The sequence below is a fragment of the Carcharodon carcharias genome, chromosome 3 (assembly GCF_017639515.1).
Source record: "Carcharodon carcharias isolate sCarCar2 chromosome 3, sCarCar2.pri, whole genome shotgun sequence".
NCBI lineage: Eukaryota > Metazoa > Chordata > Chondrichthyes > Lamniformes > Lamnidae > Carcharodon > Carcharodon carcharias.
This window is the reverse complement of record NC_054469.1, coordinates 58534901-58562553: the sequence shown is the minus strand read 5'-3', so window position 1 is coordinate 58562553 and position 27653 is coordinate 58534901. Positions and strand designations below refer to the sequence as shown.

The window sequence follows — 27653 nt, the reverse complement described above, 5'->3', positions numbered from 1 at the left end:
TAAACCTTTTTGAAACTCCTACTGTTCCTAGCTTTTCACCATTTGAATAACACTTGGCCCAAAACAAATGGCCTGTTACTGAGCCTGCATTTGTCACGGTTTTGCCTGCTTACTTGACCTAGCAATGTCTCTCCTTTTTCTCTGTTTTCTGTACTACTTACTATGTCACCAAACTTTATATATGCCGTTTTATGGTGTTACCTTAGTCATTAAGAAATTTGGTGAACATTTGAGGTGCCAGCACAGATTCCTGTGGGGCACCAGTAGTTACTTCCTTCTAATTTGAATACATATATATTATCCCTACTCTGTCTTCTATTGCTAACTAATCTCCTAACCAGATCAATGATTTACCCTTAACTCCATATGCTTTAGTTTTAGCTAACAACCTCTTATGCGGGGCCTTATTGAATGCCTTGTGTAAGTCCAAATTAACCAAATCCAGAGACATTCACTGCCTACTTTTTGAGTTACTTTCTCAAAAAATAGTTTGGGTTTGCTAGATATGACCCACTCGCTAACCAGCTCAAATTTCTCTAGGCACACAGCCACTCTTGTCCTTAATTATTGATTGTGATAACTTCCCCACAACAGGTCTATAATTTTTCTCTCACCTTCCTTTTAAATAATGGAGTTACAGTTGCAATTTTCCAATCTGAAGGGACATCACAGTTGAGCCCAATTCATTCAGTGCATTTTCAACACGACAAACTGGATTGCAATTGGGAGCAGAAAACGTGATGTATTTGCTTTTATTTTCTTGCCCTCCCAACTTGAGGGGCACCAAGACCAATTGTCCCACCATTTCATCTGGCGCCTTTGTAGTCTCTGAGTTAGTACCATACTGGGTGGTACATTTGCTCACTTGAGTCATCAGGAACCCATTTCGGTTTTCTTTTTATTTCTGCAGGCAGTTGCTTTTCATTTAAATCTGTGGCTGAATAATCACAAAGCATGGTTTTAAAAAAAATAAACATGACCCAGTGGTACAGGGTATGATTATACTTTAATTTTCAACATTCATTCCTCAGTTAAAGCTGTACTCCTTAAGGTGGGAAAAAGAGTATGTAAGCTTGATGTAGCATGATTACTGGTTTCCAAACTAAAAGGTTGATTACCCTGCAACCAATTAATTTTATGGATACGATTTTAAAAATTGTTGCTTGACACATCTCTATCAGCACACTGGATTTTATTATGTCAACTACAGTGGTCTTAATGATAGCATTTGAAGGAAATTCCAAACACTGACTTCAATGTAAATTAATCCTTTGAGAATTTTCTTCATTTAACAATATTTATTGTGAGTAAAATGAAGATTAATATTTGGTGATTGCAACAAGATAACAGCCAGATAGATGGCTGAACAGCTTACTAAATGCTTCTTAAAAGGTTCCAGGAAGCAATGTTAATGTAAGTCAATAGAGCACAGAACTTGAGTTGTGGCATTCAGCTTGCAAGGCAATTTTGAAAGTTGAACGTTTTTATATGACATTTCTGCTATTAACAAACTAACATTACAATTCTCTCATAAAAACAAAACACTGCGGATGCTAGAAATCCAAAACAAAAACAGAATTACCTGGAAAAACTCAGCATGTCTGGCAGCGTCAGCGGAGAAGAAAAGAGTTGACGTTTCGAGTCCTCATGACCCTTCAACAGTTCTGTCGAAGGGTCATGAGGACTCGAAACGTCAACTCTTTTCTTCTCCACCGATGCTGCCAGACCTGCTGAGTTTTTCCAGGTAATCCTGATTACAATTCTCTTGGCCACAAGTTAGCCATTGATCTATTCTATATTATTTTTGTTTGTTGGCTTAAACCTTTTACTTATTTGTCTTTGCTGAGTAGGCATCACTTTCAAGGCCATCCTTTAATTACTCTTGAGAAGGTGGTGAGCAGTCTTCTTGAACCCCTGCACTCCATGTGGTCAAGGCACACCCATAATGCTGTTAGGGAGGGAGTTCCAGATTTTAACCCAATGATACTGAAGGGACAGTGATATATTTCCAAGTTAGGATGGTGCGTGGCTTGGAGGGGAACGTGCAGTTGGTGGGGTCCCCATGCTACCCTTGTCCTTCAAGGTAGTAAAGGTTTGGAAGCTGCTGCCGACGGAGCCTTGGTGAGTTGCTGCAGTGCATCTTGTAGATTGTAAACACTGCTACCACTATGCACCTGTGATGAGGGAGTGAATGTTAAAGGTGGTGGATGGGGCACCAATCAAATGGGCTGCCTTGTTCTGGATGGTGTTGAGCTTCTTGAGCACTGTTGAAGCTGCACTCATCCAGGCAAGTGGAGAGTATTCCATCACACTCCTGACTTGTGTCTTGTAGATGACTGACAGCCTTTGGGGAGTCAGGAAGTGAGTTGCTTGCTGCAGAATTCCAAGCTTCTGACTTGCCCTTGTGGTTGCAGTATATATGACTTAGGTGTGCTTACGTTAAATATTCACACCCTCCACAACCAATGCACAGTAGCAGCAGTGTTTACCATATGCAAAATGCACTGCAGCAACTCACCAAGAATCCTTCAGCAGCACCTTCCAAACCTATATCCTCTACCATCTCAAAGGACAAGGGCAGAAGATGCATGGGAACACCAGCACCAGCAAATTCCCCTCCAAGCCACACACCATCTTGACTTGGAATTATATCACTGTCGCTGAGTCAAAATCTTGAAACTCCTTTTCTATCAGCACTGTGGATGTAGCTGATGGAATGCGGAGGTTCAAGAAAGTGATTCACCATCACCTTCCCAAGGGAAATAGGGGATGAGCAACAAACACTGGCCTTGAGAGCAACGAACATTCCATGAAAGAGTAAAAAAACTCGAAAGTCTATCCATCTTAAAATGAACATGTATTTTCTCTCTTCAACTCTCCTGCAAGCAATGATGCTAGCATGTAGTTTTTTGGTTGATGACGATGCCCTAACATCTTACCCAATGTTTTTATGTCTATAGCTAGCCAGTAAATGATAGCATCTTTTGGCATAGTGGGAGCTATCACAACTAAGTTTGGTTCTGTCCCATTCAAAAAAAAAGACATGCTCCTAGCATCTTGTTTAACTTCCTTCCCTCTCACATCTCCAACAACAGGTTAACTTGTTATTCATATTTGTGTAAAAATGGCTGCTAAATTTTCATTTGTAACTTTTAGATTACTCTCCAAATATAATTAATTGATCTGAAACCCTTTGGAATATCCTGATGTTTGCAAGAGGATATATTAATGCATACCCCTTCTTTTCTTCCTCTTGAATACTTAAGCCAATTGTAACATCCCTGCTGCTTTGTAACCGATAACCTATTGCTCCCTGTGGTGTAATACACACCTGGTTGGTACATTTACCTCCATTAGAGGAGCTCAAAAAATGGTTTGGGTGCCAAATCTTCATTTTACACATCAATGTGTTGTGCTTTGCTGTGGGCACAACATTCCATCAATAGCCCCCTTGCAAAGTCTGCCATCGTAACTAATGAGTGCCATCATAACAAATGAGTGTATGAGGTGATACCTAGAAATGTGCATGGTATCGGGCATGTCTGCTTTCATAACTTCCATTACTGGTTTCATATGTTTTTAATAAATTGAGCTAACCTGATATAACAGAGTAATGAAAGCAATCTGTTCTAATTTTCTGCCAATAAAAATGACAGTCAAGCATTAAATGATCTTGATTTATGTATTAAACCCTCTTTGAAGATGGGTGCATTTGAAATGAAGGGAGTGTCTTTACTGTATTTTATTGAAATCCACCCTGTTGATCGAAGAATTCATACTTTATAACCCTTTTTTCTTTCCTCTCACAAGAGCGTAATTTAATTTTTGATTTTGGGTGCAAATGTATTGCTTTAAAATTCTGTCCTGTTTACCATGAAACATACAATTTGGGCTGCGAATGAGGAAATTTTTTTCAAAATTTGCATGCAATAAAACTGGCATTTATTTACACCTTTTTAATGTAGATAGAGGTCCCAAGTGTAATCGGAGAAAAATCAATACTGAGCTAGAGAAGGACCTATTAAGAAAATTGGGTTGTTAGAAAGATCCTACTGAAGGGCAGGTTTAAGGAGAGAATTCAGGAACTTGGAGACTTGATAGGCACTGTTGTCAATGAGGAGGAACAAAGGGATTGAGAGAAAGTTCTTGGAGGCTTGTAAGGCCAGCAAAGGTTACAGAGAAAGAGGAGGGGAGCAGCTGTAAAGGGATTTGAACTCAACTGGGATGATTTTAAATTTGATGCACTGGGGGTCTGGCAGTTGAGGTAAATCAGTGAGAACAGGGGTATGCGGGATTTGGTGAGTTATATTGTTTGTTTCTTTAATTTTTTTTATTCATGTGATGTAGGTGTTAGGCCAGCATGTATTGCCCATTCCTAATTGCCTTTGAGAAGGTGGTGGTGAACTGCCTTCTTGAACCGCTGCAGTCCATGTGGTGTAGGTACACCCATAGTGCTCTTGGGGAGGGAATTCCTGGATTTTGACCCAGTACCAGTGGAGGAATGGTGATATATTTCCAAGTCAGGATGGTGAGTGGTTTGGAGGGAACTTCCAGGTGATGTTCCCATGTGCCTGTTGCCCTTGTCCACCTAGATGGTAGCGGTCAGGGGTTTGGAAGGTACTGCCCTTGGAGCCTTGGTGAGTTCCAGCAGTGTATCTTGTAGATGGTGCACACTGCTGCCACTGTGTGTTGGTGGTTGAGGGCGTGAATGTTTGTGGAAGGGGTGACAATCAAGCGGGCTTCTTTGCCCTGGATGATGTCAAGCTTTTTTGAGTCTTGTTGAAACCACACTCATCTAGGCAACTCGAGATTATCCCATTGCACTCCTGACTTGTGCCTTGCACATGATGGACAGACTTTGGGGAGTCAGGAGGTGAGTTACTTGCCACAGGACTCCTACAGAACTGCAGTTCTGCTGAAGGGTCATAAAGACTCGAAACGTCAACTCTTTTCTTTTCCGCCGATGCTGCCAGACCTGCTGAGTTTTTCCAGGTAATTCTGTTTTTGTTTTAGAGAATGTAGCAGTTCATTTAGGACTGGATGAATGGTCAGCGGGCTGCCGACACAGATATGGTCAAGGAACTCCATCATGGACAGGTAGAGCTGAGTGTTAGCACACATATCTTACCCCATGTCTTTTGATGATAAGAGGCAGCACATAGATGAGAGGACAGGGTGGCAGCAAGTATAGATCCTTCAGGGACTGCTGAGGTGATTGGGAGAAGAAGCCATTGATAATGATATTCCGGCTATGATTGAATAGATGAAAGTGGAACCAAGCAAGGGCAGTCCTATGGTGATGAAGGTGAAGTTGTGATGGCAGATTGCTGCCTGTGCCAAAGGCTGCAAAGAGTTAACATGGGTGAGGAGGGATAGTGCACCATGGTCCCATCTTTGATTAGAGCTGAATTAAAGCTATGCTGAGGACAGAAAACCGATTGGAGTGTTCTGAATGTGGAGTTCCGTGTAAAACGTGGAAAAGTTTTAATGGTGACGACAAGACTTTGGAGATCAGGCATTTAGTTTGGAGAAGGTGGGGATCAAAGAAGGGATTTGAAAGGGTAGGTTGTTGCCAGATGTGAGAAAACATATACTAGGTCAGTTGGCAAGGGGGCTAGAAATGGAACTGGGCAAACAGATGTGTAGTGAGAATGAGGTGGTTCTCATGAACAAGATAAGCTCTTAAGAGCATGAGAGAAGGTAGAGAAAAATGTTGGTTCACGGAACTTTGGCTTGGTGAGCAACCCAGAAGAAACTGAACGGATAGTCTTGATCTGGTGATAAAGAAGCCTTGGGAGATCACTCACCTTTTGAAGGTAAGTGTGTAGGTAGCAGGAGATGATTAGTTTTGGAACAAATAAGTCATCTGGTTGTCTTGGCTGTCCGGGATGAACTTGGAATAATACGAAAGTTAAAAGAAAACAGTTTGCTGACAGTTCGAACTCAAACTGTGCAATCAAATTGGGCGATCGATGTTTTATTTCAATTGTACACCAGATATACTCAGGGCTGTGTTCCTTAAAGTTGAGGAGATGGAGATAGGTAGCAAGTTTGGGGATGACCACTCTGACACAATAAGGTTTTACTGGAGTCAGGGGCTTGAAAGGTGATGATTCGTATCTTAACAATGGAAGACTAAAGGCTAGACAGTTAGGGAATCCAAAATACAGTTGTAGTTAACTTCTGGTAGTTTTTTTCCCCACAAGGGTGAAGGCAGAAAATGAGGTTGGAAAGATGTGGAGTTGGAGAACATGAATAGTGATGGATGTGAGGAAATGGTCAGAGATATCCCTTGTCTGTGATCAAGTTGATGAGGGTAGAGTAGCTACTTGATAAGACAAGGTAGAGGGTATGGCGGTGAATATTTGCTGGAGTGTTTATATGGAAGGAGAATGTAAGGGTCAGACAGGAAAGTAGTGAAATCAGAGGAAGGGGTAGGGAGGGTGTGGGGGCGGTGGGAGTGAGGAATGCATGGGGTGGGGTGTGTGTGTGGGGGCAGTGGATAAAGGATGAGATGTTGCTCAGTGCAGAGAAAAGCTCATTTTTAAGTGATGCCTATGTTGGATTACTATTTGCCCTAAAGGACAATATGAACAAGAGATGGGTGTTTTAGTTCCATGTTTCACTTTAGCTATGTACTGTTGTATGCAAGTAAACTCAACCAACAAAACAACATACATGTATTATGAAGAATGTATTACGCATAGTGTTTCAGCCAATAACTTCAACAGCATTTTGATGTTCTATGTAGTTTCAGGCGATTTTACTCATAAATCTTCCCTGTTGGACACTTAACTACTGGACTGACTAGTAATCAAGCCATAAAAGGAGATTGTGATTCTTTCTGTGGCTGGTTCTTCAAACCTGAACTTCTACTCTCTGCATTATAACTGAACAGTGTTTCCTCATCATGACATTTGATCTACATCAAAGTTTCTGGTCATCATGGGAGTACTTTCTAAAGTATTTTTTTAAGTTCTCTTATGCTGTTTTTCAAGTTTTGAGCTAAATATGCTAATTTTTTACAAGTTATGCACTTGGAAATTTTGATGTGCAAAAGCAAAGGACAATTATTGCAGGAGCTCCAGTCTGCAATAGAAGTGTTTAGCGTTGGGTATGTCAAATACTTCTGTATGAAATAAGGTAAGACAGTGAATATCTGTTAATTTCTTTGGATGGTTTCATTTATAAAGATCTGGAAATTCTGTTTTCTAATGGCACTTCTAATAATCATAAAATGCTTTAAATGGTAGAATATTATGCAAGCCTCAAATTTGTTAAAGACTCATTTTAATGTTAGTGAATGTGACTTCTCTGTAATGTCCTTTGGAAAGCACACGTGACAATATTGCCTAAAGTGCTGGATAGTACTACCAACTATGAGCTGACGTTAGCAATAGTGAAGCAATGTTGCTTTATGTGGTTTCGAGCTGTCAGCAAACTGTTTTCATTTTCGTTTTGAATTGTAATTAAAATGACACCTAGGTCCAGTGTTTAGTTTTTACTGAATTGATTGGTAAGTGCCAATTTCCTGTGAGTTCTTCTCGATGGGCGTTTGAGGTTTGCGATCACAGCTCCCGGCATGTATACAGAATGCACCAGTATGCAATGTTGCCACCTCTATCACATAGGAGGCCAATCTTAGTGTAACTGCTGTTCCCAGCTCTCATTATCTGTTGGTACTGCATCCACTGGAGAATTAATTTAGTGGAAAATTCCAACTCCACTTCTAAATTTTGTATGCATATTATTTATTGAAATTCTTTATCTGGCCCAGTATTTACTTGACCAGATATTTAACTATTTCTTGCTGAATGACAGCATTAATTATACTAATCATGTTTTTTTAAAAAAATCAAAGCCATCATATATAAATTGTTCTATGATCCTTCAGCTTCAGATATTTTTGTTCAGTGCTGAAGGAAAATAAGAAGCAGCACTGGCTTCTGAAGTGTTCCAGTGTGCAGTTCCTCAAGCCTGTGTATGCAGTGTTGTTGGTATGCAGATTATCTATCACACTATGCAAATTTGATCACTCCTGTCATACAAATTTTTCAGGCTTCAAAGAGAATAACGTACAGATGTTTGCATGATGACAGATAGCCAGTCCTGAGGCATGTGCAGTAGCAAGCCAGAAATGAACATGGCAAAGCTTGTGTGGATTCAGAGTAGTTTTGCAAAGAAAAATTCTTTACTTTTCATCCCACTTGCAACATGCAATAGGTTCTCCTATCTAACTCCAATCCCATGATCACCCAAAGAAAGAAGCCAAAGGCATGCCGATATTCTGACTTTCATACACTTAGTTTGATTGCCCACGTGTTGAAGGTTGTGTTCAGAATTGTAACAAAGTGAGTGGGTGGGAAGGCACAGAGCTACATTGGAGATGACCAGTTTGGTTTCCAGAGATAAAGAGGGACAAGGCAATCGGTATTATAGCATCACTGAGCAGTTTTGCAGGAATTTTGTTTTTGTAGAAAAAGCATTCGATCCTGGGGTTACAGAAGAAAAAAACAAGCCATTGTCTCCCAATCATTATCCGTTGAGACTGCACAAGCAGTTGGTAAAGAATGGATATCAGGTTGGGTTTTATGCCCTCGAAGACCAACCTTTTAGCTACTGTACTGAACTCTGAAGTTCTCTCCTTGTTATTCTATTTAAGACTAGGAGGGAAATAACTTGATGTTTCTTTCCACCTCATTCACCCTATACTGATTTGCTATCCATTTTTCCATTTATAAGGCTCTAAACAGTAGGGTATACTATATAAATTCACAATAACCTGCTGATGCTCGGGGATGGAGGCTCGTGTCTTAAGAATGGTCACATGTTTGAGGTGCTGAAAATGGGCAAGGGGTGGTATGTCAGCAAAATCTTTTGGTGGTGGGGGCAATGGGAAGAAGCATGAATGGAAATTAAAAATAACTGCATTAGCTTGAAACTATACAAACTCAGTTTCTTTAAAGTTGCAATTTGAAACATTTTGAAAACTGCATGTGTGTGTCCTAGTGTAGGTTCTTCACTTTTTTTAATGCTAGTGTTCTGAATTCTGTCCTGCAATATAAAATGAGTCGGGTAGAGGAACAAAGGATCTCCTGGGTACAATGCTCACATCCCAAGGAAAGATTTTTTAAAAAAATGAAAGGTAGTGATGCAGGTTAATAAAGCCATAAAGCAAATAAAGTGCTAGAGTTCATATTTAGAGGGATTTATTTATAACACAGAGTAGTTTGCACAATCCTGACCTCCATATTAAAAATAGATAGACGCATTGGAGCAAATGCTAAAAGGACGATACCAGAACTGAGAGGTTATACCTATTGGGGAAAAATTGAACAGGTTAGGGTTTTTTTTCCCTCCAAAAATCTGAGGAGTGACCTGAATGAGATCATAAAGATTATGAATGGATTTGATAGATTAGACATAAAGGTGGTTCCACTTCTGAAGACCAAAGCTAGGAGACATGCTGTAAGTATAAAATAATCGCAAATAAACCCGAAAGGGAATTCAAGAGAAACTTCTTTACACCCAGTGAGTCGAATGTCAAACTTGCTACTGCAAGGTGAATATCATAGTTGCACTGAAGGGAAGGCTAGACAAGTACCTAAGGGGGAAAGGAATTAAAAAATGCATTAGAGTTAGATGAAGGATGGGAGGAAGTTTGTGTGGAATGTAAATACCAGTGTGGGGCAGTTGAGTTGAATGGCCTTTTTCTGTGCTGTATGTTTTTGGCAATTCTACATAATTCAGAGCACCAGCATAAACAATTCGGAGAAAGTAGTTCATATATATGAACATACGAATTAGGAGCAGAAGTAGGCCACTCGGCTCCTCGAGCCTGCTCCGCCATTCAATAAGATCATGGCTGATCTCATTTTAATCTCACCTTCGCATTCCTGCCTACCCCCGATAACCTTTCAACCTCTTGCTTATCAAAAACCTATCTACCTCTGCCTTAAAAGATATTCAAGCACTCTTCCCTCAACCACCTTTTGAGGGAGAGAATTCCAAAGTGTCTCAACCTTCTGAGAGGAAAAATTCCTCCTCCTTCTCTGTCCAAAATGGGCCACACCTTATTTTGAAACAGTGACCCCAAGTACAAAATTCTCCCACGAAAGGAGACATCTTTTCCACATCCACCCTGTCAAGACCCCTCCGGATCTTATTCCTTAATACAGTCTGGACTATTTTAATTTGTATTCAAGTAAACCTGTCTGAGACACCAATAAGAATGTTATTATGAAATGACCAGTTTGTTTTCAGCACTGAACAAACAATTAGGAAGTTTCATCTGAGAGTCTATTTCAATGATATTCATCAGATACTGGGGGAGGGTGACTACCAGTGAAGATTGGGGATAAGGGAATCTTTGATGCTGAAGGTGCACCTGATGCAATTTTCAGGCAGTCCTTTAAATAGGCACAAAATGTACCCACCTGAAATGTGCAGGAGACACCTTACATATTCAAATCAGAGTTCTATGCCATGTTTAGAGCCCTATTTGCATTTTTCAGGTGCAAATGAACAGACTGTGTGTCACACATAGTCTGCCCATTTGCTGCAGGTGATGTGTGACCTAACCAGCAGTCCCTAAAGGGGTCACTAGGGACAGCTTCAGATAAAGGCCAAACTTATTTTGGAGGTGTGCTGATGAATTTTGCAGGGCTCAGAAGAAGAATAAATTGGTCTCCTCCCATCTCCCCCTGTTAATCAGCTTGTCTGTGAAGCTAATGTATTTCCAGCCTATGTGGAGAGCTGCCTGTTGACACTCATTGAGTTCTTGGCAGTTGACCTGACTTATATTGGTGATACCCGAACCTAGAACTGGTTTGATTCCTGACACTGTCTTTGGGCAGGCAACATAGGCACTTGGTCGATTTCATGTCTGTTTTGGGCATTGGTTCTCAATTAAAGCAGTATGGGTCAGGGAGCATGGGAGCAATAGGTGCATGGGACCTGGTGAGTTAGGACATTTGGCAGCAGAGTTGAGGTTACCCAAAATTTTACAGAAGGCTGATCATGCAAGGCCAGTCAGGAGTGAATTTGCATAATCAAATCAGGGAACAAAGGCATGAATGAGAGTTTCAACAGCAGAGGAGAAAAGACAGGACAGAGTCCTGACATGGGTGTGTGGCCAGAAGCTCTTTTCCGGGTCAGATATGACAACAAGATTGCAGACAGTCTGCTTCACCCTAGGCAGTTGACAAAGCGAGGGATGGAGCCAAGAGCTATGGAATGGAGTTTGTAGCGATCACCAAAGACAATGACAGGTCTTTAAGTGATTAATTGGAGAAAATTTCTGATCATCCGATACTAGATGTCAGAAAGCAGTGTGATAATTTGAAGTGGATGGGTCAAAAGAGGTGGTGGTCAGATAGAACTGAATATTGTCAGCAGGCATGTGGAACTCTAGCCATTTTTTTCAGATGATGCCACCATGAGGTAGCATGTAGATGAGAAATGGGAGTGGGCTGAGAATGATGTTGTTGAGCAGTAGTTTAAAATCCCTTTCATCTCCAAAATGTGCTGAAACATCAACCTGTTATTTTGCTTTCCAGGCTTCAGTGTACCTACAGCATATTTCCAGTGAGTTTTGTTTTTGCTTCTACAGTTGATACACTTGTATTTGTTAACATTACCATTAATTCTGAAGGCTTTTTGAATTGGCAGCCTGTCATTTTGAAATAATAAAGTTTCGTTCTTAGTGTGAAGTTGTTTGTTTTCTTAGCCAGTAACAGTTGGAGTTTAATAAATGCACATCTGTTACAGTGCAAGCTCAACAATTTTAGATGTGATTATTTTTCCACTTTTTTCCAATGTGTATATAATTTAGCCCTTAATGAATTGAAGGAAAAGAATGATGAAAAAATTATTACAGATTTCCATAATATACATAATGGCATTTATTGTCCAAATGTTTTAGTAGTGTGCGTATACATCGCTTAAATTCTTAAGTTCTGATCTTTGTGGAATTATTCTTAATTTTTTAGTCCAAAGACCACGCAATCAGCACAGCAGCTAGCTAAATCTGTCTGTAGCACCTATTATTGATTCTGGCTAGTGATCAGTCTTTCAATAGTGCAGGACCTCCATTACACCACTTGTATCTCAATTAGTTCTGATTCCTTTGTGGCAATGTATAGGTTAAATGGCCTTAGAGCTGCAAATTCTATAGAACAGTTGACCCAGTTCATTATTATCCAATCTGTCCACATCTTCCCTAGGCTTTTGTAGTGGAAGTGTAAACGTTGCTGTGCTTTTATGACCTTTACTCCTTTTACTGACTGCTGTAGGCTAAAAATCGTGCTTTCTAGGTAGAATTCCGGGCGGATCTCGGTTCTGCTTTATCTGAAGAGTCACATCCTCTGAATAGCTAGACCCAAGTCTATGAAGTTAGTTGCAATAACAACATGTATTTGTATAACGCCTATGATGTAGCAAAATATTCTAAGGCACTTAACACTTAACAAAATTAGACATGACTACATGAGGTATTGGACAAATGATTAAAAGCTTGGGAAAGAGATTTTACAAGGCATCTTAAAGGAGGAAGAGGAGGTTTCTGGAAAAAAAATTCCAGACCTTAGGGCTTAGGCAGCTGAAGTTGTGTATCAGTGTTGGGGTGATTAAAATTGAGAATGCCCAAGAGACAATAATTGGAGGAGCACAGATACCTTGGGGGTCTTGGAGGGCTTAAGGCTATGTAGAGATACTAGTCATTGTCATCATCATGCTTGCTCTGCTTGAAGACAAGTCCTTGGCTCATAATAGTCATTCCCTGTCTCTCTATCCTGTGTCATTCTTTTCATTTACCAATAACATCCTTCAATTTTTTAAACCATGCAACATTGATATTCTCTTCTTTGCTGTTCCTCTTTCTTTTCTCAAAGCTTTCCCTCCATAATGTCTCTTACAAATCTGTTTCCTCTTAAAATGTGTCCTGCCCAGTCTCTGCCTTTTCTTAAACATTTTGAACACATTTCTTTCCTCAGCATTTCATCATCTGTTAACTTTTTTCTGTCCAGCAGATCCTTTCCATTTTTCTCCAAGCTCATATTTCAAAGCTATCAGCAAGTTGATCTCTTCCTTCCATAAGGTCCAAGTCTCCCATCCATTCAAAATAACATTTCAAATCAAATCCTTTACAAGTTGCTTTTTGAGTTGTTTATTCAGCTTTCTGGTTAGCACTATCTTTTCTTACCAAAAATGGCCTTTCCCATTGCCATCCTTCTTCTTATTTCTTTGTTGCATCTTCCACCTGCAGATATTATGCTTCTGCACCTATCCTAATTCTCTTCCTTCAATGAGTCTGTAAATATTTCTTGGTGATTTTGAGATATGCTTCACTTTGGTTTTGCCAATGTTGACTTTCATTCCTGCTGTTTCATTTCGTGCCTGCTGTTACTCGTCTACCTGCTGGTTCTTTTAGCCAGCATAGAAGAAGGATTACAAGTATTTTGTTATTGGCAAACTGAACTGACGCTTTCATTGCACCCCCCCCACCCCCAGCCACAACACCAGATTATTCTGCGTCTTCAAACGCTTCCTTTGATCATTGCTTCTGCATAGACATTTAATAGCTCTGGTGATAAACAACACCCTTGTCAAAATTTCTTCCAATTACATGTAGTTCTGACTTCCCATTGGTTGCTTTCACTGCTTTTTGTCCCATGTACAGATTTCTTATGATCGCTCCCTCCGGGACACCCTGGTCCACTCCTCCATCACCCCCTACTCCTCAACCCCCTCCTATGGCACAACCCCTTGCCCACGCAAAAGATGCAACACCTGCCCCTTCACTTCCTCTCTCCTCACCGTCCAAGGACCCAAACACGCCTTTCAAGTGAAGCAGCATTTCACTTGCATTTCCCCCAACTTAGTCTACTGCATTCGTTGCTCCCAATGTGGTCTCCTCTACATTGGAGAGACCAAACGTAAACTGGGCGACCGCTTTGCAGAACACCTGCGGTCTGTCCGCAAGAATGACCCAAACCTCCCTGTCGCTTGCCATTTTAACACTCCACCCTGCTCTCTTGCCCACATGTCTGTCCTTGGCTTGCTGCATTGTTCCAGTGAAGCCCAACGCAAACTGGAGGAACAACACCTCATCTTCCGACTAGGGACTTTACAGCCTTCCGGACTGAATATTGAATTCAACAACTTTAGGTCGTGAGTCCCCTCCCCCATCCCCACCCCCTTTCTGTTTCCCCCTTCTCTTTTTTTTTCCCAATAAATTATAAAGATTTTCCTTTTCCCACCTATTTCCATTATATAAAATAAAAAAAAACCCACTAGAGCTATACCTTGAGTGCCCTACCATCCATTCTTAATTAGCACATTCGTTTAGATAATATCACCAACTTTATCTTTAACACCTATGTGTTCTATTGTACTATTGTTGTTGACATCTTTTGATATTCTGCTTCTATCACTGCTTGTTTGTCGCTACAACCACACCAACCCCCTCCACCTCTCTGTCTCTCTATCTCTCCGCCCCCCACACACACACCTTAAACCAGCTTATATTTCAGCTCTTTCCTGGACTCGAACTCAAGTTCTGTCGAAGGGTCATGAGGACTCGAAACGTCAACTCTTTTCTTCTCCGCCGATGCTGCCAGACCTGCTGAGTTTTTCCAGGTAATTCTGTTTTTGTTTTGGATTTCCAGCATCCGCAGTTTTTTTGTTTTTATTTCTTATGAATCATCTATTTCACCAGTCTACTCAGTGTCTTTCAGCACTGTCAAGAGCTTAATCCAGTCAACTTGATCTAATGCTTTTTCAAAGTCTACAAAACAAACACACTCCTGTCTAAATTCTAAACTGCGTTCACTCATCAATCTTTATAATGCTGGTTGCTTCTCTTGTCCCTCTTCCTCTTTGGAGCTGACTAGTTTAGGTTCCAATATAGTTCCCACCCACTTTGTTATAATTATGAACACAATTTTTGAGGCATGGGCAATCGGACTATCTGTACAAAATTCAGAACATCGACATGCCTCTGGCTTCTTTCTCAGGGTGATCGCTTTTTTTCTGCATGAAGTCCTCTGGTCATTCTCCTGATAAGTAAGTATCTTTGCACAGCTTAGTAAACATTGATGTCAGAAGTTCATTCCCATGTTTTTAATCAACTCTGGAGGTATTTCATCTATTCCAGCTGCTTTTTCAGTTTTTATCTCATTGCTACTATTAACTCTCACACTCTAATATTTCTGGTCCAATGAAATTGATGTCAACATTGCACTCTTCTAACTCAATCACTTCATGTTTTTCAATTTAGCATATAATTCTTCAATATGCTTGTTCTGGTTTCTTATTTCATCAGAGTTTGTTGATAAAACACCTTCCTTACTCTCTATTGCAATGGTTGAGTTGGCAATTAAACTGGCAGTACAGTGGAAGGCAATGGTGAGCCACCACTGAAAATAACCAGAGGAAAAATTCTCCCCCTGTTGGCGGGGAAGTACAGGAGCGGGTGTGGGCAGATGCACATCCAATCGGCACCCCCAATCGAGGGCGTGCTGCCATTTTAAGTGGGCGGGCCAATTAAGGCCAGCGTGACGTCCGCCATGAAAAACAATGTGCGGGCAGGGGGGGATCCCCTCAGCTGGGAGTGTGCTATTTTGCGCATATACGTGAAAGAGCGTGCTGACCTCCCTGAGACTAAGTGCTGTCTCAGGGAGATTGGCTCAGAATTAAAACTTATAAGGTAAATGTTTAAAAAATGTCCCTGACATGTCCCCTCATGTGGCGCTGTCACATGAGTTGGGACATGTCCATCACTTTAACTCAAACCTTTATTAAATATTTTTAAAAACCCTCATGAAACCTCATCCCGCCCATGGATGAGGTTTCATGCTTTTTCTTAAGCCTGCCAGGTCTCCCAGCCTGCCCGCCAATCCTAAGGTTGGACGGGCAGCCCTGTCAATTACCTAAATTGGTTTATTTATGGCCTCATTAGGCCATTGACAGGTCAGCGGGTGCACAGCTGATTCAGCTGCACCCCCACCTACCTGAAAATGGAAATTATGTGGGGTGACGTCAGGAGTTCTGCCTGACGTCATCCCGTGTCATTTTAAGTGTTGGCAAGCGGGCTTTGCCCCCCCCCTCCCTGCTTGCTGACCTAAAGACCCTGCCCCATGAAAACGGCATAAATAAATATCAATGGTATAGATGAAAACCCCTGTTGAAGGACAGGTGAGGTCATGCTTGGCAATGGAGGAAGTGAGGCCTCTCTGGTCACAATCCAGTGAAATGCTTATATGTACAAGTTTGATAATAAAAGAATAAGAACATGGAATGTGTAAACAATGAACAGGAAAGGAAGGCTAGAGAACCTAAAGCGAGAAATTTAAACATCCTTGAGCTATGTGAAGTACAGTGGACAGGTGCAGCAAGAGATTGGGAAGGCAAATGGAATGTTGTTATTTATTGCAAGGGGAATGGAATATAAAAGTAGGGAAGTTTTACTGCAGCTGTACAGGGCATTCGTGAGACCAAGAACTATATGCGAAAAATGGAAAAACCTGAGATGATTGAGGTAGAAGAAAAGAGTAATGTTGACATTGAGATAACGGACACCGTCTCAGAAGCAGCAACCTTAGGATTTCAGGTCAGCAGTTCAGGCCAGGCCAGGTCAGGTGAGGTCAAGGGTTGCTTGGAATATGGGAATAAACCAATGTGCAAGTGGCGATGCTGATAACTAGTCTGGTACCACACTGTGCCAATGCAGCGCCTAGCAAATTGCCCAGGTGAGTAAGTAAGTATTTAGTTATTTATTATATATATTCAATCAATCAATATTGATGTGTGGCACATTCTAAACATCTCCATTTTTTGGACAGCCATAATTGAGACACTGTGCCTGTAGATGGATTTGAAAACAAGGATGAGTATTTTAAAATTTAGACTTTACTGAACTGGGAGCCAATGCAGTCAGTGAGCACAGAGTGAAACGGGACCTGGTATGAGTAGAATACAGACAGCAGAGTTTTAGATGACCACGATGGACAGGAGGCCGGTCAGCACTGTGTTGGAATAATTTAAGTCTAACCAAAGCTTGGACAAGGGTTTCAGCAGCAAGTGAGCTGACGCAGGGGCAAAGTCAGGTGGTGTTATGGAGGTGGAAAAAGGTGGCCTTGATGATGGGGCAGTTATGAGATTAGAAGCTCAGCACGATCAAATACAAGGTTGTGAACAGTCTGTTCAGCCTTGGACAAGGAGGGGAATGGTGTTACTGGTTGGGGGACTGAGTTATGGCAGGGACAGAAGACAATGGCTTTGGTCTTCCTTTACATTTAGTTTGAGGCTCAGTCAGTACTTCATGTCGGACAAATGATCTAACAAACTGCAGACAGTTTAGAGGAAGTTGACAGGTGTTGAAATAGAGATGAGTAATGTCGGCATACATGTGGACCCTGGGTTGTGTTTTCATATATCTCTGAGGGATAACATATATACAAGTACCCTTAGCTACTGTTTGGTTATCACAGCCAAATTTTTCACTGATCCCAAGTGCTAACTATGCTGTACTAGATGCTTGTCACCCAGGCAGCTTATCCATTTTCACCATGCACGCACTGCATCCTAACAATTTCTCTTTCTCACTCTTTCTTTCCCCTTCCCCATACCCTCGACCATTGTCATTCACCTTGTCTTATGGAGTCCAGTGATGTCCTGTGAAAAGTGCATAGCAAGCTGACACCCCTACTATCACCCATTTTTGTTTTCAGCCACATCTTTTCCTGTGACTAATAAGGTTGCTGGTTTCCTGGGCTGTGTAAATGGTGCTCTTCAGTCAGTTTCTGTGAACTTTGAAGTGGCTCAGTGTTGACTACTTTCCTTCCTTCCTCCACCTTAGCTCCAATTAGAGTTATTGGTTTGCAGCCATAGAGCTTGAGTTGGTCCAAGTCGAGTGGAATGCCTGAGGTGGCAGCTGCAGCGAAGGGTGGGGTGTCCCGCAAGGCATCGAAGCAATTGCTGACTAAACTTAGCAAGAAGCCGCCCAAGAAACAGAGGAAATCTCCCAAGCAGAACTATTCCACTTACGTGTACATAGTGCAGACCCAGACCTTCCACTAGAACCTTGTCCAAGGCCATGAGTGTTATGAATTCCTTTGTTGTTGACATTTTCGAGTGCATTGCCTCCGAGGCCTCGCATCTCATTCACTACAACAAACGCCACACCATCTCAGCCCAGGGAGATCCAAAGTGCCAAACGCCTCATGCCACCAGGGGAGAACTGGCCAAACAAGCTGTCCCCGAAGGCAGCAAAGCGGTCACCAAATACACCAACCCGTTTAGGTCAATCGCTTTAAATATTATAAAGGGATACCTATTGACAGTGGTGATGGGTTGTAGAGTTAAGAGCTGTACATTTGTAAAGTCACACTTTGGATAAATCTAAAGCGGAGTAAAATTTGACTTCTGGAGCTGAATTTTTGTCTGGGTGCAGAGGCATGTTTTGATGTGAGAAAGGCCATTAATTTTTTGGAGGAAATCCAATTTTCCTCCACATTGCTGACCCTGTGTGATTTTCCTCTGGCCTTTTTGTGGGCCGGTAAGCGTGCAAATTGCACACCTGTTCCCGCTGACGTTTTCCCTATTTTAAATGGGGGGTGAAACTGGATTTCCCGCTGCACACCATTTTTCATCTTGTGGTGCAGGGTTTTGGAAGTCCATTAAAAGCACGCCATCTTTGAGTTTGTGAAGAAAATGGAAAGCCTGCTGAGGACTATGGAACATTCTGAAAGGCAAGTGTAAGCGTTTACACACCTTCTATTGTCACTATTAATTGTAATAGATCTAATTTAAATGCAGCAGTTCATCAGAAGGATTTTCCCTTTTGTAGGTAAATTGACACTTATATTGACAAGCCTTGTTCACCTGCATTAAAGTGCTTTTCCAAAGGAGAAAGCACCATAATGCAGCGAAAAATGTTACAAAATGTCCTGTCATCTTTTCCATTGTCATTTAAACGGCTGTGGCTGTTTTTTTTCAAACAACCTGGCTTTGACACTTGAAAAAATCTTCACTTGGGGCCGGGAGGGGCGGGGTGGTGGGTGGTGGGGGTTGGGGGAGGAGTTGTTGTTGCCCATGTGGAAAAACTGCAGGCTTGTGTAGAATTCCATGCAAATATTTTTGAGAAGTTTGTAGATAATATCTAAATTATAAACTTGTATAAACTTATCCCAGGGCAAATAATGCAAGTAGATTTTTCTGTGACAGTTAATGCTGTATTATTTTGATGGGAGTATGTTATTAAGTCATGTATTAAGTCAAGTTATTGAGTCATGTATTAACTGACTTTGCTAGCACAACAATCCTGAGTGCAAAGGCACATCTGTCTAAGATTTTGTTGCTTATTAAATTGCTCTCAATCTCCCAGTTCACAAGTCTGTATATTTTTATTTAAGTGCTTGCTAAAGTGGAGAATCTGGCTTTTTGTTTGGTGTTCCCATCTGCCTTGAAATGTAAGACAAAAACACAAAATGCTGGAAAAACTCAGCAGGTCTAACAGTGTCTGTGGAGAGAGAAACAGAGTTGACATTTCGAGTCCGTATAACCCTTCTTCAGAGCCATGAAATGTAGTTTATTAAAAGTGTTTGTTTAAATTTCAGGGGAAACCACCTATTTCCTGGTTGTGGCAACATTTTTTGATTCCACACTTGAGCCATTTCTACATTTGCATTATTGAGTTTCATTTCATGCTTTTATTCCAGTATTGTGCTTTTATTGACTATCCTGTTGAATTCATAAAAGTGCCAAGGAATACAAAGAATTTAGTACTTTGGTTAAGTGAATCTAAATTTTAGAATAATCTAGATTGTAGTTAAGTGCCATATTTCTAAAGAACTGATGTGAAATAGTGATGTACATTACTGGTTTTATTTTTTCTACACTGTTGCAAAATTCACATCTCAGATGAAGTTTGAGAGATGGTTTCTTTCTTGCATTACCTTTACCTTTTTCCGTTTCTGTCAATCACAGACTTTGCAATGCATGTTGGCCTCTCTTCAGTCAGAGCTTGACATGCAAATGTTCTTGATGAAAATTGAGTCATCTCAAACAGTTAGTACCTTACTTCCTTTCTGTCCTTTTTCTTTTCGATTGACAGCTACAATTGTTTATCTGCATCTCATGTAATACACAGTTTAAAGCTAACAAAGCAGTTGCATTTTGTGGAACTGTCTGCTTGTCTGATTGGTGCCTGTTGCCTAATGATTGATGTAAGCTCTACAGGACAAAGTAAATGTCTGACGATGAGTTTACAGGCTCTAAATTTTGTGAAATAAATTGGAACACTTCACTTTTAAAACTGGACCCCTGGCACTCTGGCCTACAAGGGGTTGAAGGTTGGGTTAGTACCTGTGACTTCTCAATCTCCAACTGCACTGCTGGGATGACATTCCATGTGGGGGCTAGACGCTACACTAAGTGGTGGGTTAGAAGATTGGAAAGGATTTCCCAAGGCCTTGCCTGATAGCTGCTGGTTGAAGTGCCAGAGGTTCACCACTTACATATTTTTGATACATGGGCAAAGGTGTGGAAAGAAATAAAACCAGAAGTAGTTTCAAAACCAAACAGGACAGTTTTTTGTTTTGTTGGCACAGTGCTATGCATCAATTTTATGGTTCCAATTTATAATTCAAATCTGAGAAGAATGTTGTGTTTCCTCTTACTCCTAACTAGTTCAGCATACTAACATGGATGATGTGACTCACTGACGTTTGTGACCAGATTATTTGCAACCATTGTCTTCCATGGAGGTGCATGTGCAAGTTTGAGAATGTGTGCTTGTTTCTCTGGAGACTTGTCTTGGCAGCAGTTAGTTTCTGAGTGATTTTAAAATTTGTGTTCAGTGCTATTTGCCACCCATAGCTGCTTTTCAATAACCATTGTTTCTCTGCAGTATATGTAGGCAGCTCAGTTGAATCATCATTCTGCCACCTTCAATTCCTCACTACAGATGAAGTTTGCAATTAGAATCACAGAATCTTTGTGGTGCAGAAGGAGGTCATTTGGCCCATTGAATCTGTACTGGTTTACTGAAAGAGCATTCTACACTGCCTTATTCCTGTAACCTTTCACATTCTCTCTTTTCAGATAGCAGTCCAATTACCTTTTGAATGCCTTGATTGATCCTGCCTCCACCACCTTTTCAGAAAGTTCGTCCCAGCCTCCAACCACCTTCTGGGTGAAAACATTTTTCTTCCTCACTTCTACTTCTCCTGTCTATTATTTTGAATCTGTGCCCTCTAGTTCTTGATATACTCTTGAGAGGGAACAGATTCTCACTATTTACCCTGTTCATACCCCTCAGGATCTTGAATACCTGTATCAAGTCTCCTCTCAGCCTTTTCTCTGAGGAAAACATTTCTAACATCTACAATCTATCCCGATAGCTACAGTTGTTCATCTCTGAAATCATTCTTGTGGATTTCCTTTTGTACTCTCTCTAATGCCTTCACATCCTTCCTCAAGTATGGTGCCCAGAACTGGATGCAGTACTCCAGATGAGGCCTAACTAGAGCCTTGTACAAGTTCAACATGACCTTACTCTTGTACTCAATGCCTGTATTAACAAAACCTAGGATACCATATGCTTTATTAACTGCTCTCACAACATGCCCTGCCACCTTCAATGACTCATGTCCATATACACTGGGGTCCCTTTGTTCCTGCACCACCTCTGGAGTTTCTTCCTTTATTTTGTGCTGTCGCTCTGCATTCTTCCTGCCAAATGAATCACCTCACACTTCTCTGCATTGAATTTCATCTGCTATTTGTCTACCCAATCCACCAATGTGTCTATGGCAAGGTGTACCCCTGATCTCCCACCATAACTTCGGCAAAAACCCTGGAGAAATGACGTTAATGGTTGTTTATGCCATTTTCTGACATTTGAGCTGATGTTCTGGTAAGAGGTAGAGAGAAGTCCTGCAGAAATGTTATTCCTATATGATGGAACTGTAAAGCTCTATTTAGGGACCAAAGTAGTTGTGAAAACTTATCTATGCAGCAATTTTAAAAAGTGATCACAATATAATTGAACTAAGTGATTAAAATGCTGCTAACTAATTAAAAATTAGGGAAACAAGAAATAATCCTGTGTCTGTGCAGTTACTGCATGGCACATTGGTTTTCACAATTGCCTGTTCACATATGGTTATATTTATTTACTACATGATGGGGAATTCAAAATATGAAACATATTATGCAGTCTTTTGATGTAGTTCCTTGGCATATTCTTAATCCTCACACAGAAGTACATAGAAGTTACAACATAGAGAAACGGGCCAATTCTTGTGGTCTTTACTCTATACAAAAGCAAACAACCCTAATTACACTTGCCCACCCTGCTCCCACATCCCTGCGCTACCCTTTCCTTCATCTACAGTTAGAGATGATTCTTGTTGTAATCTTTTTGATTTTAGTCAGGCCACCTGAGGCAGTCGGGAAGTGTGCTGTGCTGAAAATAGAGACTCTGTGTGTAATAGCTATGGTCAATTGCACTACATGTACACCATCTGTTAACCAGCTTTAAAATGGTATTCAGAGATACCCAGATGTAGTTCACCTCTCTTTAGTTAATGGCCCAGATTACTTCAGGAAAGAGGAGAAAGAGAAGTAGACTTGGTGACCTTAGAGATATGTCTAGTATTTATTATTTAATTTTAATGCTATGGATTTGGGATTCTTCATGGCTTATATAGTTAATCCAAAATGATCAATTGAGCTTCAGTCCATGTTTGGCAGTATGACCAATGTCTGAACATATTCCCAAATATATATTGTAGTTCATCTCTCACTCATGAGACTAATTCATTCATTAAAATATCATAATTAAAAGGGAGGGTTTTTTTTAAGTTAAGGTATTTCAGGGATTTACTATGCAGGTTTTGGTTGATGGGCTGAACTCTGCTACACCCTTACCAAAACTATTGGCTAACTGTTGTGAAAATGTATTATTCAAAGGATAAAAATTCAATTCTATCTGAATAAGGAATATGGCTGCAGTGGATGCTAACTTCTAACAGTGCATGGTGTTTAGTGGTTGTGCTTGACTTGTTTCCAGGTTTGTAATTAGCAGTATGGTTGCACAAAGATCTTTAGTGGTTTGTCTTGTATAGTAGTTTCAAAATCCATGTTTTTCTCCTTGCAGAGCAGAAGCCCAAAGCATTTGAGAAGTTCCCAGCCTGGTCTCGGGGACCAGGCTGAACATCTCTCCATCGCATCAGCGGATTCCTTTGAAGCAATGGCAGAACAAGAGGCGCCACCTATCTTTAATAGAGGGACCCGTTTGCGGGCAAGCCTCCCAGTTGTTCGATCAACTAACCAGACAAAGGACAGATCTTTGGGTAAGTTGTACTTGGCACTTCAAGTATATTGTACTCTGTGTATTGCATGTTCATTTATCATTCCACCTGAGATGAATTATACACCGCTGGAGAGACATCCGAAATCTGATTTTGGCAGCTGAAATTCTGTTTTGCACGTTTTCAATGTTTCCTTGTTACATATAACCAGGTTTAAATCAACAAAGTGCTGCATTGCTAATCCTAAACAAGTTAGGACAGTTGTTATTCTAATGTTCTCTTGTGTAATTTGGATTTTGAACCCTGCGTGCACTGAATGTTAGTGCAAGAATTACATAGTTTTATTCACTGTAATGTCTGTATTCTGCTTTATAGTAGCTTTATAAATAGAAATACACAATAAAAAAATTCCTTGGTGTTTTGAAAGTTAATGAGATCTTTCAAAGTGAATGGTATAGTATTTAAGTTTGGAAAATTGTTATTGTAGCAGTTAGTAAAACTTGCTTCTATGTGAGCCTGGAACAGTTGCACTGGATTTTAAAATGGGAATGTCCTTTGTAATTAATAGCCATAATCTTGAAGTGCATTAGGAAAAGCCTAATCCCATACTGGATAATCCCTCTGACCTGTAAAATTATTTAAAAATCACCTCCTGCTGGAGCAACCATTTTGAGACCATCCAGCCTAATGTGACTACCCTGCTAGGTCCTCTACTACTATTCACTGCTCTCAATGGCATAGCTACTGAAAGTAATTGAGCCGGAAAAAGTCAGTGGGTTTGTAGTGTAATAACGTTAAATTTTGGAAGAAATTGCCCATTCTATGGTCACCAAAAATTTATTTGTAGTGGTAGATAATAAATAAAACAATATATTGTAGTTGCAACGGAACAAGACTATTGAATTCAAATGGGGAAAATGGATAATGATGAGTTGAGACAATTTTAATATCTTTAATATTTTTAAGAATCTACTATTTGGATTTTTATGCTATAACTGGTCCTAAATAAGCTCCTGGTAGAGCAATTCCATACCTTCATTTCACACCCTACTTTTAAGCTTGGCTGTTATATTTGATTGACTATTTTTATCCCAGTGAATGTGCCTGCCTTTTGAAACAGCTAGTGTTGGGTTTTATAGGCTGCTTAGAGGGGGAAGAAAGGACACTTGCATAACACTGACAGAGTAGAGCATTCTTGATTGACATTGTCAGATGTCATTGGAGAGTTGAGTGCACTGAAGCTTGGTAACTGGTAAATGGCTGACACCTGGGTTATGCCACTGACCTTCAGTCTTTAACTTCAGTTGTTGTGCTAAATCTGTTCACTGGGTGGAATTTAATGTGGGCTTGGTGGCGGAGGGGGATATTTAATCAGGTGGGAGGGTGGTGGTGGGCGGGGGGAGCCTTCCACCTTCCTGTCTCTATCCTGATGAACCCTGCACCACCGCCAGTTGAGGCCAACTCATCCCAGTACCGCTGGTATTAACCCAGTGGCAGATTATTATGGGGGTAGCAAGAACAGTAAATCTGTGCTTGATCATGGGACCCAGCATCAGGAGAAGGGAGGGTGGGGGCCCATTGAGAGCCACACCCCCTTGTCTTTGCTGTATCCCTGCAAACCCCCCCTCCCCACAACACCTCTCCCACCACACTCTCACCTGTGGCCTGGGATCCAGTGACGATACTAAGCCTCGAGTGGGTTTAGTACCGGCAGCACCCATTACCTCGCCAATGGTGATGGTGTTTAATAGAGCTGCCGACTTCTGATTGGCCAGCTCCTCTGAGTGGGTGAGTCTTCTGCCTAGGGTTGCTTGATTCCAGGGAAGGCCTGACATTGTCCAGTTAAGTCCCTGAGTGACACTTAGTATGGCAGGCCTTCCCTAAAAGAGACGATGCAGGCTCTTACCAGCTCTCCAGATGGCAGGTAAGACCCCATTGCTCCTAAATACCGCCCGTTGTGCGTGATGCCGAAGCATGACAAGGAGACAATAATGACATGACTCCAGTGTCTGTCATAAGAATCCCTTAGAAAAAAGTGTTGATGAATAACTTTCCAAACTCTTGTGGCAATGATTCTCTAGCTAAGATCTTAACAGTTAAAGTTTCCCTTTTTAGAAAGATGCTAGAGTCTGGCCAAGTTCATTTCAATTGAGATTCTTCTAGCTAATGGAGGGAAATCAGAGTTTAATCCCATTAATGCAAGATGAATGTGAACCTAGCTTCCAGAGGTAAAAAATGTGTTTAACAGATTGTGTTAACCCACTATCCTGGGGGGTCCTGACTTTAAGGCATTTCCCTTCTTTAATTGGGTGGTTAGTTTCATATTTCTCTGGAAGCAGTCATTACTGGAAAGTCAACAGATACATTTCAGATGGGACCATTCCACGGAATTACTTTCAATCCAGTACTCTGAAGTGTATGAGAAGTGTTAAATTTCAGGATGTTTGACTGTTTTTCCACACAAGATCTCCGTGTGATTTATATTAAAATGTTACTTTTAAATTAACTCAGGATCTCCCCTGCACCCCCACTGAGCTACCCACCCTTCCCGCAGCTTGAATTTGGGGAATGATATTTTAAAGTCAGATGAGTCAGTCTGGACTGTTGCCTGTCTTTAGATCAGACCATTGGATTAAAATAACTCTCCATTTTCAAACAGGCGTTAGTTGTTTGTCCTTCCCTTCATGGTGCAGGCTTTTATAATTTGCTGTTAATTGGCCTCGGAAAGGATTCAGAGGTCAAGCCTTCAATGTTGCTTTTACAGATGGGGTCACACAAGTTCTAGTCCAGTTACTAAGTTTTTTTTTGTTAAATGGTAAGCGCCTAGGCCGGTAATAAGCCTGACCAAAAGAAAATGTTACCTACAGCCTGCAGTCGGTATTACATGCTGTGACCAGATTTTCAAAAGTCATAAACAGTGAAAAGCCTCGGGAAGACAGAACTCTGTGATGATGCTCCTGTTGTGAAACCAATGGCAGGAATCTGAGGCAGTGGCAGTTGAGGGTAGGAGGTAATGTGGTGACACACCCCAGGATATGACCAGCCAGAGCTGGCAACCCCAAAGACACCCAGTTATTGAAGACAGCAGTTACGAACCGCAGACTTTAGTTTCAATGACATTTCAGCCTCATTTTCTTAAAATGAATCAAAGCTTTCTTTGTCACAAGATCAGAATCCTCTTTTTTTGTGCAAAGTTTACTCCACAATGCATAATGTTAAGACCTATCTCCATTTAAAAGCCTTGTTCATTTTCAGTTGCACATTGGATTCAGAATCTGGAGTTTGAAATGTGGGAGATTTGGTTTGCAGCTACAGGAAGCAGGGTCAAACATGTGATCTTTCAATGAGAAGTTTGGCTGAATGTGCCACAGTTCAGCCGAACTTGCCTGCTACCTTCCTCAGTGCTGATTGGTGGTTTACCAATGGGCGCCATCCGACAACCTCTTCAAATACGGCTTGCAGTTAGTGGACACCACTGTCAATCTTACTCCCTCCTGGCTCCCAGGTGGTCCTGGGGTTAATTTAAAGGAGGTCATTGATCTTCTCCCCCCATTTCCCACTCCCACCACCCCACCCTGCTGGCTTTCTGTTCATCCCCCCCTCCCCTTCTCCACTTCCTGCCTCTGGCCTCCCGCTCTTTACCCATGCCTAACACCCTCCTCTGCAGGCCTTCTGCTGTCTCTTCCCCATCTCCTCCTCTCTCAACACCACCCCCCCCCCCCCCCCCCCCCCTCCCCCACACACACACACACACACACACACACACACCGTTCTTTGCTGGCCTCCCCGTCTCCTCTTTTGTTCCCCCACCCGATTTGCTAACTTCCCGCTAACATCTTCCCCCGCCCCCTTTGCTGGCCTCCTCCATGGAATCTCTGACCAATCAGAGCATTCTGATGGGATGGTCAATCGGACTACTGAAAGGTGAACCAACCAGGACAGCAAACCAGCCCCAAAAATTTGTCCCCATGTGCCTCTGGATGCTGGCGAGAAGGATTTCTGCATATGCGGGAGTGTTGCTTTGCTGAAGCTTAGCAGTCAGCAAGTGGGTGCCATTCCAATTCGCAGGGAGCAGTTGAAGGCTTTTTTTGGGTTTGCCATCAGTAAATGGAGAGCAAGGGTAAAGGGAAAGGAGCTGAAGTGAAGAGATGCTGATGCTATGCGAAAAGGTGAAGTGCTGATGACAACCCCTATGATTCAGATAAAGAAGGAAAAGCTAAAAGATGGGATATTTGAGTCATTTTGAGCAAGTTGTCAGGACACTGGGATGTTTAACAAAAAACCGGGACTGTTTCAGCAAAACCAGGATGTGTGGCCACCATGTCAAATGCTTTATTA

At 41.3% G+C, this 27653-nt stretch overlaps 1 protein-coding gene across 14 annotated transcripts in view; it reads left to right on the top strand.

Annotated features, from left to right (window-relative positions):
• The window catches only part of si:ch211-285f17.1 (sickle tail protein), a 587788-nt gene that overhangs the window by 380027 nt on the left and 180108 nt on the right, over positions 1-27653 (top strand). For 12 of the 14 annotated variants that reach the window (XM_041184076.1, XM_041184075.1, XM_041184090.1 and 9 more), the window contains one exon: positions 23162-23357. In XM_041184076.1, coding sequence (XP_041040010.1) covers positions 23162-23357 — 196 coding nt within the window. Of the gene's footprint in view, positions 1-20131; positions 20139-21810; positions 21917-23161; positions 23358-27653 lie in introns of those variants that run through there. The other 2 variants (XM_041184085.1, XM_041184082.1) reach the window with 2 other exon arrangements.